This window comes from Aquarana catesbeiana, linkage group LG09, assembly GCF_042186555.1.
Source record: "Aquarana catesbeiana isolate 2022-GZ linkage group LG09, ASM4218655v1, whole genome shotgun sequence".
In the NCBI taxonomy this organism is placed as follows: domain Eukaryota; kingdom Metazoa; phylum Chordata; class Amphibia; order Anura; family Ranidae; genus Aquarana; species Aquarana catesbeiana.
In genome coordinates, this window is record NC_133332.1 from 244,707,000 (window position 1) to 244,721,045 (window position 14,046).

The window sequence follows — 14,046 nt, forward strand, 5'->3', positions numbered from 1 at the left end:
TGATGTAGTCAGCAATATCAGGGATAGCTGAGGGCAGAGGGGACTGACTGGAAAGGTACAGTTCCACATCAGTTAGCCTAGGTTCCCACCTTGGAGAGTTCGCAGCTTGTGTTTTGCGTGGAAAAAGCAGCCTATTCATTTGAATGGGCTGCTATGCATGTGTTTCCCGCAAAAAAAAAAAGTGCATGCACCTATTTCGAAACGCGCCCGCAGGGAAATCACGTAGTGCCTTTGTGGTTTCCACACCTGCAAACCCGCTGCGAGTTGAGACGTGTGGGGGTGCTATTAAGAATAAATGGCAGTCCTGCCCGTCTCTACAGAGCAGTGCAATTGGGTTGGGGGTGGTTGTGGGTACAGAAACCGCTTTGATTTCCTGCAAGTCTTAAAGTGGAAGTAAAGTTGATGTGTAATGGCTGACAGGCAGAGGGTATTTAGGACAGAAGAGATCCTATTGGTCTATTCTGCCATCAATGCATCCTTCTGCCTGTCAACTGTCATGTTCACTGAGCCATGCATGCGCAGCTCAGCGAACCTTTTTGACCCTCTGTGCCGCAGTGATGTGACTCCCGTGCGCGGGAGTGGCGTCATCGCGGTCTGACCTATCGAATGGCCGAAGACATGGGAACTGGAAGGAACAGCAGGTGAAGATGGAAGCGCTGGGGGCTCGCCGGATCCTGGGGGGCCTAAAAAAACAGAAACGAAAAAAAAAAATTTTATAGCGGACTTTACTAGCGCTTTAAAGTGGTTCTAAAATTATTATTATACGAATAATAATAAATGTACAATAAATACACAAGTAAATAAAAATCATAAATAAAATATAAATTTCAACAAATTAATACTAAGTAACAATAAATAACGCTTAACTTCAACCCTTACCACTTAAAAAAATAAAACCAATAACTAAACACCCTAAAACATAAATTATTATGATTCTTAATAATGTATTTTTTTGTTTGAGTTTGGGTGTTTATTTTTTTATTATAAATAATAATAATGTATTTCATATTTTTTAAGGTTAATTATTAATGTATTACATATTAATTTATTTTACTTTTATGATGATTTTTAGTTATTTGTGTATTTTACATTTATTCATTGATATATTACTTTTACTTTTTTTTTTCATTTGAGCAGAAAATCGAACAAAAACGCGCAGATTTGCACAAAAATGCGCGAATGACGCGTTTCCATCCATTTCTGTGAGAATAAAAGCGTGCCACAAATGCTCAAATCTGCCTGATTCGAGCTACAAAAAAAGCTCCAGAGCTTTTTTGAGCTTCAGGTGACTTGGAGTGGAGATGTGACCCAACTCCATAGAGAATAATTGAATTTTTCCCCCTCCAGCGTTTTGGAGCTTCAAGCTACTAAACACTCAGGTATGAATGCAGCCTGGGATGCCCTGTAAAGAGTGATCAGTGTGGATCACTTTTTAGAGGACGCGTGACCACCTGACTTAACCCTTTAAATGCCACACGACCGCACCACAATTGCATGTGTTACACGTGGTTGCAGCTGTCTGTTTGCTGTGGAATGTGAGCGGCTGCATGTTGACCTTCAGCCAGGCATTTGGGGGGGGGGGGAGGCAATGAAACCAAGGCTGAACTACTTGGTTTTACTGCCCCTGGGTTCCCAGGTGAATGAGGCACTTTACCTAAAAGGGGATTTCCATCTTTACAAATGTATTGCAACTAGAGCTGCACGATTCTGGCCAAAATGAGAATCACAATTTTTTTTTACTTAGAATGAAAAGATCACAATTCTCGCGACGTAATTTTTTTTTTCGGAGAGAGAGATTGATAGAGATTGCTAGAGAGAGAGATTGCTAGAGAGAGATTGATTGAGAGATATGTGACAGCGTGTCACCGACCGAGAGGGACATGAAAGACTGAGGATTTAAAAAATCCTTTACATGAATTTATGCCCATTCCCCTCTATATTACCCCCCCTTCTTCTTATAGAAACCCAACTGCTTTGGCAATGCTAACATGTATGTGGTCCTGCCAATAAAGCTTATTTGAATTTAATTGATTGAGAGAGATTGAGAGAGAGAGAGAGAGAGAGAGAGAGAGAGAGATTGAGAGAGAGAGAGATTGAGAGAGAGAGAGATTGAGAGATTGAGAGAGAGAGAGAGTGAGAGAGAGTGAGAGAGTGAGAGAGTGAGAGAGTGAGAGAGTGAGAGAGTGAGAGAGGAGTGAGAGAGTGAGAGAGGAGTGAGAGACTGTGAGAGGAGTGAGAGACTGTGAGAGGAGTGAGAGACTGTGAGAGGAGTGAGAGACTGTGAGAGGAGTGAGAGACTGTGAGAGGAGTGAGAGACTGTGAGAGGAGTGAGAGACTGTGAGAGGAGTGAGAGTCTTGAGAGGAGTGAGAGTCTTGAGAGTCTTGAGAGTGACTGAGTGGGAGAGTGACTGAGTGGGAGAGTGGGAGAGTGACTGAGTGGGAGAGTGACTGAGTGGGAGAGTGACTGAGTGGGAGAGAGAGTGTGATTTGATTGAGAGAGAGAATAAAAAGCATTTGCTGATTCTTAAAAAAAAAAAAACAAAAAAAACAAAAAAGCAGTATAGCAGGCAGTTCACATTTCTCCAGTGCCACTCAGTGCTGCAGTCACGCTTGTGCTGGTGCGCTGTCCCCAAGATCTCTGGGAAGAAGAAACATACTTACCGACCAATCACATTCTTCTTTGCCGACATCAGACATTTCACGCTGGCTCCGACGGCTTCACCTCTGCTCCGAAACAGGCAACATCCCGGGGACACAATCGATCGCTGCACGGCGCGCGCTTTTAAACTGACAATTTACTTAATGGTCAGAGTCATTCAAACCCGGAGTAGCAATCATGGCAGGTGGAGAATTGCGATAATGATTCTCCGCGATTTAATCGTGCAGCTCTAATTGCAGCCATGCATGAACTTGGGGCATATCTCCAACATCCAAAAGTCCCGAGACTCTCACTGTCAAGGAGAAGGAAGAGCTCATTGCTGCTCTATACAAAAACTCATAAGAAAAAAGAGGGGTCATACCACTGCACATCAGTACAGCCCAGGTGCAAAGTTCGTAAACTTGGCGCAATCTCCTGACCCCCCCCCAAAAAAAAAAAAAAAAAAAAAAATTTAGTCTCCTGGCTCTCAAGCTTTACAAACGCAGGAAAAATACCAAAAAATGATAATCTATCTGTATTTGCAGGATGCTTTTTTCAGAATGGTGACTCATATGTCACCACCAGAGACAGCCAGGCAACTAGCATTTCCAGACGGAGGCCAGCAATGAAGGACTCAGTATTTCTTTCTTAATGTATTTCCTTTTAAACAGGAAATTAAGCACATGTGTGTGTTTGTAGATGGCGCGGTGTCTCCAGACTTCTGTATGTTCGATCAGAGCCAAGACCCAAAGCAGCGAAGGGTGGAAGCCTTGAAGAGACAGTTACATATTGAACACAAGGTGAAGCAAGGAGCAGAGAATATCATTCAGATGTTCTCCACCGGAACTTTTAAAGTGAGTACAAAGAAGGACCACATTTGTGGAAATATTTTGTTTGAATTCACCAGCACTGTATCTTCTTAAATGAATCTGTTTGACCTACAATACTTATAAATTGGAGACGGATTCTTGGTGGTAAATGAGCTTAAAGCTGAACTCTAGGCCAACATCTAAAGATAAAATACGTGTGAGAGCTGTTACCTGCCAGAGGAGTATTTCTGTCCATCCAGACCTAATAATCACACAGCTCTGACTCACATATGTCTGTGATTGGACAGTAAAAAGATAATGCAACAGACTGCTGTCAGCATGATCCTTGCACTGCAGCACACCTGATTGGCTCCTTGTGCTAGTTCTCCCAACCCCCAGTCTGAGTTCTTCTGTACAGGGACTGCATGAGATGAATAGAAGTCAAATTCAGAGATTTATAAACACTAAAATGACTGTGTATTTTGCTTTCATTGGTACATTTCTCGTAAAATAATGTAAGATTTAGCCCAGACACAAGAAGTAATAAAAAAAATATAATGAAGTGCTCCCCAGTAATACAAATGTAGTGTGCCCCCCATTGGTCATACAAATGTAGTGTGCCCCCCATTGGTCATACAAATGTAGTGTGCCCCCCATTGGTCATACAAATGTAGTGTGCCCCCCATTGGTCATACAAATGTAGTGTGCCCCCCATTGGTCATACAAATGTAGTGTGCCCCCCATTGGTCATACAAATGTAGTGTGCCCCCCATTGGTCATACAAATGTAGTGTGCCCCCCATTGGTCATACAAATGTAGTGTGCCCCCCATTGGTCATACAAATGTAGTGTGCCCCCCATTGGTCATACAAATGTAGTGTGCCCCCCATTGGTCATACAAATATAGTGTGCCCCCCATTGGTCATACAAATGTAGTGTGCCCCCCATTGGTCATACAAATGTAGTGTGCCCCCCATTGGTCATACAAATGTAGTGTGCCCCCCATTGGTCATACAAATGTAGTGTGCCCCCCATTGGTCATACAAATGTAGTGTGCCCCCCATTGGTCATACAAATGTAGTGTGCCCCCCCATTGGTCATACAAATGTAGTGTGCCCCCCCCCATTGGTCATACAAATGTAGTGTGCCCCCCCCCATTGGTCATACAAATGTAGTGTGCCCCCCCCCATTGGTCATACAAATGTAGTGTGCCCCCCCATTGGTCATACAAATGTAGTGTGCCCCCCATTGGTCATACAAATGTAGTGTGCCCCCCATTGGTCATACAAATGTAGTGTGCCCCCCATTGGTCATACAAATGTAGTGTGCCCCCCATTGGTCATACAAATGTAGTGTGCCCCCCATTGGTCATACAAATGTAGTGTGCCCCCCATTGGTCATACAAATGTAGTGTGCCCCCCATTGGTCATACAAATGTAGTGTGCCCCCCATTGGTCATACAAATGTAGTGTGCCCCCCATTGGTCATACAAATGTAGTGTGCCCCCCATTGGTCATACAAATGTAGTGTGCCCCCCATTGGTCATACAAATGTAGTGTGCCCCCCATTGGTCATACAAATGTAGTGTGCCCCCCATTGGTCATACAAATGTAGTGTGCCCCCCATTGGTCATACAAATGTAGTGTGCCCCCCATTGGTCATACAAATGTAGTGTGCCCCCCATTGGTCATACAAATGTAGTGTGCCCCCCATTGGTCATACAAATGTAGTGTGCCCCCCATTGGTCATACAAATGTAGTGTGCCCCCCATTGGTCATACAAATGTAGTGTGCCCCCCATTGGTCATACAAATGTAGTGTGCCCCCCATTGGTCATACAAATGTAGTGTGCCCCCCCATTGGTCATACAAATGTAGTGTGCCCCCCCCATTGGTCATACAAATGTAGTGTGCCCCCCCATTGGTCATACAAATGTAGTGTGCCCCCCCATTGGTCATACAAATGTAGTGTGCCCCCCCATTGGTCATACAAATGTAGTGTGCCCCCCATTGGTCATACAAATGTAGTGTGCCCCCCCATTGGTCATCTAAATGTAGTGTGCCCCCCCCCTCGGTCATCTCAATGTAGTGTGCCCCCCCCCCCCTCGGTTATCTCAATGTAGTGTGCCCCCCCCCCCCCCCCCTCAGTCATATGTGTGCCCCTCGGTCATACGAATGTAGTGGGGTTCAATTGATACTATTTTTTCAGGGTCGATACTCTACCGATTTTTCGGCTGCCTTTCAGGCCGATAGCCGTTATCGGGTGACGATATTCTGTACATTTTAAAATGTAATCTTTTTTTACACTGTCCTTTTTTTTCAAAATTTATTTTTTATTTTTTTTTATATCCCTTTTCTTGCTGTCACAAGGAATGTAAACATCCCTTGTGACAGTAATAAGCAGTGACAGGTACTCTTTATGGAGGGATCTGCGGTCTAGAAGACCCCAAGCCCCTCCTCTGCATTTGAAAGTATTCAAAATGTCAAGATCGGCGTTTTTGAATACTTTCTATTTTTTAAAGCCGGCGCCTTTATGATGCCAGTAATCCGGAAATTATGTCATGACATTGCTTCCGGGTTACTAGATAAAGAGACCCAAACAGAGCATCGGCTTTGTCGGGGTCTTCGGCCAGCCTGCAGACGTGTCGGCTGGTGGCTCGGGTCTCCCGGTGGGACAGGAGAGCCCGGGCGGGAGGAAGGACGTCCGTAATAACAGCCGAGCGGCTGCTGAGCTGCATCGGTGGTTATCACAAAGCCGACTATCCACTCTAAACAACGGTAGCTGCAGGCATCACCCCGGTACAACCCCTTGTGGCTGGGTTCACACTAGTGCGAATTGGATGTGGATTTCTGCCGCATCCGATTCACCACAGCAGGAAATTGTGACCGGCTCTCTATAGAGCCGGTTCACATATCTCCGCAGCGGCTCCAGTATGATTTGCACAGGAGCCCTGTGCGTCTTTTGGTTCATTTTGGGTCCGAATTTAGCCCAAAATTCTCTCTGAAATTGGACCTAAGACAGTGAAGGAGGACGCACCTGCTGTGAGCCACTGCGTGTTCATATGTGAACCCAGCCTTAAGCAATGTCGGTAAGTTTTGTGACCGATATTGATGCTTCAAAAAAAATTGAATATCGGCCGCACCGATAGTGGGTCAACCCCTAAAATGTAGTGCCCCTCATTATTACCAATGTAGTGTGCCCCTCATTATTACCAATGTAGTGTGCCCCTCCTTAACACCAATGTAGTGCGCCCCTCCTTAACACCAATGTAGTGCGCCCCTCCTTAACACCAATGTAGTGCGCCCCTCCTTAACACCAATGTAGTGCGCCCCTCGGTAATGTTTGTTGACTTTAAAGCAGAACACCTAAAAAGTGAAGTCCTGCTTGCTGGACTCGCAGACACGTCACATGTCCCAGGAGGCTGCAGGACCGCTAACGAAGTGCCATGTGTGTATGTTCAGTGGGGAGCCGGTTGTGGTTCCCCAGGAAGCCAGAGCCAGCTTCCATAGCAAAGATGGTGGCAACAGGGACCCGCAGCGGTAAGAAGAACTGGCTGCTGGAAGACCGCGCTGGACTCCACTGATGAGTACCTGATTTTTTTTCACAGCTACAGAAAAAAAACCCTCTGCTTTAAATATGTTATATAAAAAATATTTATTATGTGCCTCTTAGCATGTATCGGTATATCCCAAGTCTCCACTTAAGTGTGTAGATTTATTTAGCATAATCTCATCACTGATTTTCTAGAAATCTGTGTGGAGGTGTTAATTGGCCTTGTAATGTTAAAAATGAACCACTAAATATGTGAACCGGCCACATGGGTGAGAATGGGGTGTCTGCTTGAAATTCTTTTTTATAAAGTAGAATGTATGTGGAAAAAGAACAAGTGTGAAAACATGGGTCCCCCTCCTTGTCTAAGGAGTCATTACAGGCACTTCTGTGTGATTGTCACCTACATATCAATGGTAATGTCACATTTCAACATTGTTACAGTGTATTTAAACTAGTTCTCTTTTGTGCACATCAAAAGTGTTTCCTCTGATCTGCACAACAGTAAAAGCAACCTCACAAGTAAAGGAAACTTTAAATTTTTATAACAAATTTTTTACATTTTATTATTTTTTATATTAAAATTACATTTTTTTTAATGTTTTTTTAAATAAAAATCGTTCCTGTTTGTTAAACCCACAATAGTAAAAATCAGTCTGTATATGCAGTAAAGCATGCTTGTTATACTCACTGTGGAACCTAAGGGGTTAATCCTCTGCATTGTGTTAAAAGGCTGTTTCATCCTGTCTTTTCTGATCCTCCCGTTCTTGCATTGTCCCCAAAACATCTCCAGATAAGATAGTCTATGGAGTCAGGCTGCACATGCTCAGTTTAGAGAGGTGTGTTTATTAATTTTTTTTTGGGAGAGTGCATGTGATCGGGTCAGGGGTCATGCATCCTTATAGATGAAAACTCCTCCTGCAAGCTTTACCAGACACTGATAGAAGTCACAAGACTGCTATACACTGCTGATGAGAAAAGGTATTTAGTAGTTTATATTTACTAAAATAATTGCATTTCCATGTTCTGTGTACGACCAGTTATAGGGAATGCAGGATCTGGGTTTAGTAACACCCCCCCCCCCTTTATGAAACACTTAAGTCTCACATGCATTTATTCAAATGTAATAAAACCATTTTAAACTCTAATCAATCCCAAAGAGCCCTGATCAACTCCTTCTTTCCCTTCTCCGATGTCTCTGGATTAGGATTTGATAGTAGCTCTTTACCTTGACATCGTTTTTAGTTCTTCTGGATTCTTCTGGATAGTACAGTTCTCGGTGAACTTCTGGCTTGCTGCGGATATCAGAGCTAATGTTCTGTTAAACATTGACACTGGTGCCATGCCTCTCCCCCCCCCCCCCCCCCCCTTCTCTACCAAAAGCTGCCTGAAACTGTGAGTTTTGTAAAAATTTAGGTAAGTATATCGAGGGGTGGAGATGTAAGTGTCTTAAGGCTCATTTTCACTTGCAGTTGGGGGTTAGGCAGTAAGAACATGCGGCTGTGCTGCATTTTTACTGCACCTGCGTTGCTTCACAGCTGTGGCAGGAAATAAACCCGTTGTCATGTTCGGCAGAGGGAGGGAGAAGAAAGTATGTGTGTTGTGTTTATATATACACACGTATTGCATTTCCTTTGTTTTAAAGGGGTTGTAAACCTTCGTTGTTTTTCACCTTAATGCATTCTATGCATTAAGGTGAAAAACATTTTTCAATGCAGCATTTTTCAATGCATTTTTCAATACTTACCTGAGCCCCGAAATTTGCGCGATGGGAATGAGCACACCAGCTCCGGCCAGTGTCTCCTGTCCTGATTGGATAGATTGATAACAGCTCCCGCTGCTGTCAATCAAATCCAATGACAAGGGGGGCGGGGCCAAGTCATACATTCGGCGGCTATGGACGGCGAATGCTGGACTCGGGAGCGCGCCCGCAAGGTAACTCCCCTCGGGTGTTATCTGATGTGGGGAGGCTCAGCGAGAGCCGCCGGGGGACCCCAGAAGAGCAGGATCAGGGCCACTCTGTGCAAACCAAGCTGCACAGTGGAGGGAAGTATGATAGGTTTGTAATTTTAAATAAACATATCCCTGGGTGACAAAAAAACGAACCCTCACAATCACTTTAAACTGAAAGGGTTGTTTTACATCTAGTAACTTAATTTTTTGTTTACTTTTATTCATTTGTTTTTTTGTAGCATGGGGTTATGCATTTGTTTTTACTTTTAAATGGCTGTCATGCCCAAAATACATTTTTCATTTTTTTTATTAACGTTTAATTGTTGGAAAACAAACATTGGGCAATCTAGAAAAAGGCCCCTGACCCCCCCCGTTTTGGCCTGTTTGCCTGTAGATTGCCTCTCATCCCACCTGACGTCAGCGAGGGAATCTCGGCCCTGTCCGCTGCACCTGTCAGACGGGGAGAGGAGAGAGCCAGTCAGTCAGTCACGTGAGCGCCAGGAGACGCTCTGAAATTGGGTAAAGAAGGCATTTTTTTTTTTTATAAAACAGGCAGGTGCACCTGTCATTGGGAAACGAGGATTAGAAAGGACGACAAACGTTATTTTAGCAGCGGGAGAGGAAGAGCAGGCACTGACACAGGAGCTGACAGGCAGGGAGGGATTGGGGAGAGCACACAGGAGAGAGCAAGGCACGTAAACGGTCCACGATGTCAGGGCTCAGCAGCCATAATAAACTGTGGTCAGTTTACAGAGGGGAGAGCAGAACCAGGCAGGATCAGCCAGTTATTTCAGGTGATAGAAGGGGCCAAATTACACAGCACAAGCACTGTGGTGTATAACATGCTATAAAGGACCAGGATCTTTTTTTTGGAGGGGGTGGGGGTGGTTTTAAAAAACACTTTAAGCAGTGAACAAATTGATTTTCCACCCACACTGACCACCAATCCAAAGGGGCATTTTTCTACTAACCACCAATGAAGGGAGTTGCTTCTATACTGCACACTAAAACTTGTTCACATGAGCAGTTAAGGTGTGGTAAAACCCTGTGATTGAGCCACATTTTTACCCACCAAATTCTCTCATTTTTGCTTCAAAGGCAGTGGCTGGGGGTATATGCTTGCCACAGCCATGATGCTTTGCTTTACAGCCACGGCGGGAATTATACCCCTTGTTGCTCTTAGCAGGCATGGCACCATCCCACCGCGACCCATTTAAAGGAGTGGGGCCGCTCTGCACATGCCCCCACAAAAGTGTGGCACACTATTACTGAAAATGATGTTCTTGTATATGATCTGCCCTGGGTGTCAAATGCATGAAGTAGTCCAGATTATTAATATATTAAAACCTTTCTATGACCTATTTATACACGTCGCATGAGCCATTGCTCTAATTTTTAGCAGGGGCTCCCTGAGAAATGAAAATGATTTCTTTTTACAAAGGTTTTTAGTAATATTTAGTCAATTGGACAGCTACAATGCAAAGTAATCACTGCAGACTGGAGACCTGAAAATGATTTCAAGGGTTCCTACCAAAGTAAAAAGATTGAGAAATGCTGACTAAAAATAATTTTGCTAAACTAAAGTGTCAAAAGAGACTCATTTGACCCGGCATAATATGTATGTATTACTTTAGTATTAGTTATTAAAATTATTGCTGAATCAGCAGGCCCATAACCTTGCTCTGCCAGGGCTCCTGTATTGCTCTTTGGCAGTGGATAACTTGGCAAACACATTGTGCTATTCTTAAAATGGATGCACTGCTCTGATGGGCTGATTGTTTTTCTAAAACAGGAACTTGGAAGTGCACAGATAAAGCCATTGGGCGTTACCACTAAAAAGCAAATCGTCATTCAAACGTATCTTTATCAGTGACGTGGACATAATGGTGGCTGAGATAGCACACAAGGAAAGCTACTTTTATTTTATTTTTTTTTTATTAATTTTTTTGTGTGTCCTCTTCCTTTTTTTTTTTTTTTTTTTTTTTTTTTATTTTATTTTGTTTGCTTTTTTTATTCTCTGTCAAGCTAGTGATTACACTTTAGGACAGTGTTTCTCAAACTTTTTGTTTTGCGACGCACCAAAAAGATCTAAAAAAAATTTCATATCACCCCTGAAAAGAGTAACCAATTTTTGTGGTGAAGAACTTTTTTATTCTAAATATATATTTAGTTTTACTTTCACTTGCTTCCTTTTACATTTAACAGTTTCTCTTTCAGAGTTCCAGACTTGATTAAGTATTTCTCCATCGCTAAACAATGAACAAACTTTATAAGCATCAAAGTTGGAATGTATTCTGACAGTGGGGACTCAAACCCCTACCCCCCCCCCCTCCCAATCAGAATACACTGAGCAATGCTGCAGCCATTGGCTGCAAATGCTGATCGAATTCTGGTTTTCCACCATTGCTGTCTGACAACCGGCCTCTGTCAGGCAGGTCAAAAAACATTTATAGTATTAGAGGAACCTCAAAGCAAATAGAAAACCCTTTTAATGTCTTTGCGATCTTTTAAAGGACAGGAAGCTGATGGCTACGGCGCAACAGATGCTTCAGGACACCCGGATAAAAACCGAATTGCTTCGCATGCAGATAGTGAAACTGACCCAATCACCAGGGTCCATGACTGACCTCAGCGACTCTTCAGAGACCCTTTCACCCCTGGAGCTACGTGTGGAGGAGCTGAGGCGTCGCTTGCGTGTGGAAGCAGCTGTAGCTGAAGGTGCTAAGAACGTGGTCAAGTTGCTAGGTGGCCGCCGAGTGCAAGACCGCAAGGCTCTAGCTGAGGTGAGGTGGGGCTGTGCACTGCTTAGGGCTCACCTTTTTGTATTTGTAGAAAAACTCCAATCAAAAATAACAAAAAACTTTGGTTTCTTGCCCTGTACTTATTGGAAAAAATCCTAAACTTTTAATAATATTGGTATATTTTATTTTATCTGTGGGAACATCCATTTGTTGCTATTGCAGATGAAAGGAGGCAGCAAAGTGACAGGATGTAGTGCTATACTGTTTAGTGTTCTTTTTAAATTTCAGTAACTTTACAAATGGAGGGAGCCTTCCCAGCTGGCAGAACAGAATGATTACTGATAGTGGCTATAGAGAGCAAGAAAGTAGTCCTGGATGGCCACAGACCGATACAACACCTTTATTCAACATTTAAAAATCCAAAAGACAGTCAGTCCATACTGTACAAAAGAAGGGGCAGACAGCTAACGCGTTTCACACCATGGGTTGGTGCTTAATGTGGCCGTCCAAGACTACTTTCTTGCTCTCTGATTCACTGCAGAGCCTGCACCCGTGTGCCTCACTGGGGTGTGTATTCCGTGGAGCTCTTGTCTGGGAGCGGCAGCCTTCTCTTTTTTCGGCTAAGATAGTGGCTATAGCCGCCAGCAGGAACCGCATGCCGAAAATCCGACAGGCTGATTATACTCAAGTCATTCAATCGACCTGCCCATACATATATTGAAATTCGGCCAGTCCCTATTGAACTGGCTGAATTTCGATCTATGTTTGGCCAGCTTTAGAGGTAACACCATGGTAAAATATATCTGATGCTAATTCCAATTTAATTACTAAACCGCTATTTAAATGTAATGATGATGGTTCTTTTTTCCCAGGCTCAGTCCAGGTTGCGTGAATCTTGCCAGAAGATTGACCTTCTACGGTTATCGATGGAGTGCTGCCTTTCTGAGCTGCCCCTAGGGCATCCAAAACGGGAGCTAATCAAGCAGGATCTACAGTGTTTTCCATCATCAGGCGGAATATGTGGGAAAGACCAGGGTTTTGGTCAGCCCCTAACATCCCTTATCAAGGCCACTGCACTCACAGGTATCTCAGCTGTAGCTGGAGTGGTACGAATGTGACCAGTTTAAAACATGAGGGTTTTTTTTTTTTTTTTTTAACCTTTCTGAAAATCTGTCTCCTACAGGGACCTTGGAGATGCACATTTTGGGCTGTCAAGGCTTACTAGAAAATGTCCCAGGACGCCATCGTGCTGCCACAAATCATGGTAGCCCTGACACAAAGCACTTCATACGCCACAAAACTGGGGGAAGTGGTTATGGACGAGGAGGCTCGGGGCGCTATCAGCGGACAGATGAGCTATGTGGTACATTGTTGCTCAAAGATGTTCTGTTCTGTTTTGTTTTGTTTTTTCTTTTCTTCAACAAAACAAGCTGTTGCTAGGCTGTGCTAATAATGCAAACCTCTGCTTTGCTAATGCAGGGCAAATCAACAGCTTTGGAGGAAGGTGGTTAGCCTTTGGTTTTGGTTGCAGTCAGCCTCATTGTTTTTGGTTGTGGCCAGCCGCAGCATTATGCCAGTGTGAAGCGTGTGTGTAGTGAAAATAGAATATTGAAATTACCGTACAATTGTTTTCTTGAATTCCATTTAGGAACATAGCAATTCATATACAAATGGGTTTTGCTGCCACTTACAGAAGCATAGGACACTGGCAAATAAAAAAATTGTAAGCCAACCCACTTACCAAAAGCAATAACAGCAGAAATACAGGGATAAAGGACCTATCCCTCAATGGACTCCAAGAAAAGGATTTTACAGTAAGCTTTAAAATGATATTTTATTTCTTGACCATTGAGGCACATAGGAATTCAGTAATAGTCTATATGTCCAAAACAGTCCAAATGAGGGGTAGTCAACAGAGCAACAACTAGAACAGGCCCCACTAAGAGGAAATTGGACTGCCTGCAGCCTAGGAGATGCCTGAATGATCAACACCCAAATCTGAATTGGATGGGATGGAACTCCCTACCAGATTGGTTAACCTGCCAACATGACCAAAGGGAGAGAATGGAGAATCAACCTAATGATCCAGAATAGGATAGAGGAGGACACCACCAGAGGCGAATGGCTTCACATGGAAGGGAACCCTGAACCAGCAAGAAGCTGATCAACCAGGACCCATCAAAACAGGTGGAAAAACAAGAAGTTTCTGATTAGAGAAGAAAGATCCACAACCAGATATGGTCAACAGAAAATGCTGGGGATAACCCTCGGAAGAAACCTGAAACAGGAAAATAAGTCTAGGCTATGATCTCTGCCCCGCAACATTGGTTGAACTGGGTGGAGTTAAGGAGAGTCCAT

The 14,046-nt window shown here is 43.6% G+C and overlaps 1 protein-coding gene across 3 annotated transcripts in view; it reads left to right on the forward strand.

Moving 5' to 3' along the window:
- The window catches only part of PKN3 (protein kinase N3), a 101,335-nt gene that overhangs the window by 25,306 nt on the left and 61,983 nt on the right, over positions 1-14,046 (forward strand). For all 3 annotated transcript variants that reach the window (XM_073600081.1, XM_073600083.1, XM_073600082.1), the window contains exons 3-6: positions 3,338-3,492; positions 11,461-11,730; positions 12,561-12,771; positions 12,872-13,051. In XM_073600081.1, coding sequence (XP_073456182.1) covers positions 3,338-3,492; positions 11,461-11,730; positions 12,561-12,771; positions 12,872-13,051 — 816 coding nt within the window. The remainder of the gene's footprint in view (positions 1-3,337; positions 3,493-11,460; positions 11,731-12,560; positions 12,772-12,871; positions 13,052-14,046) is intronic.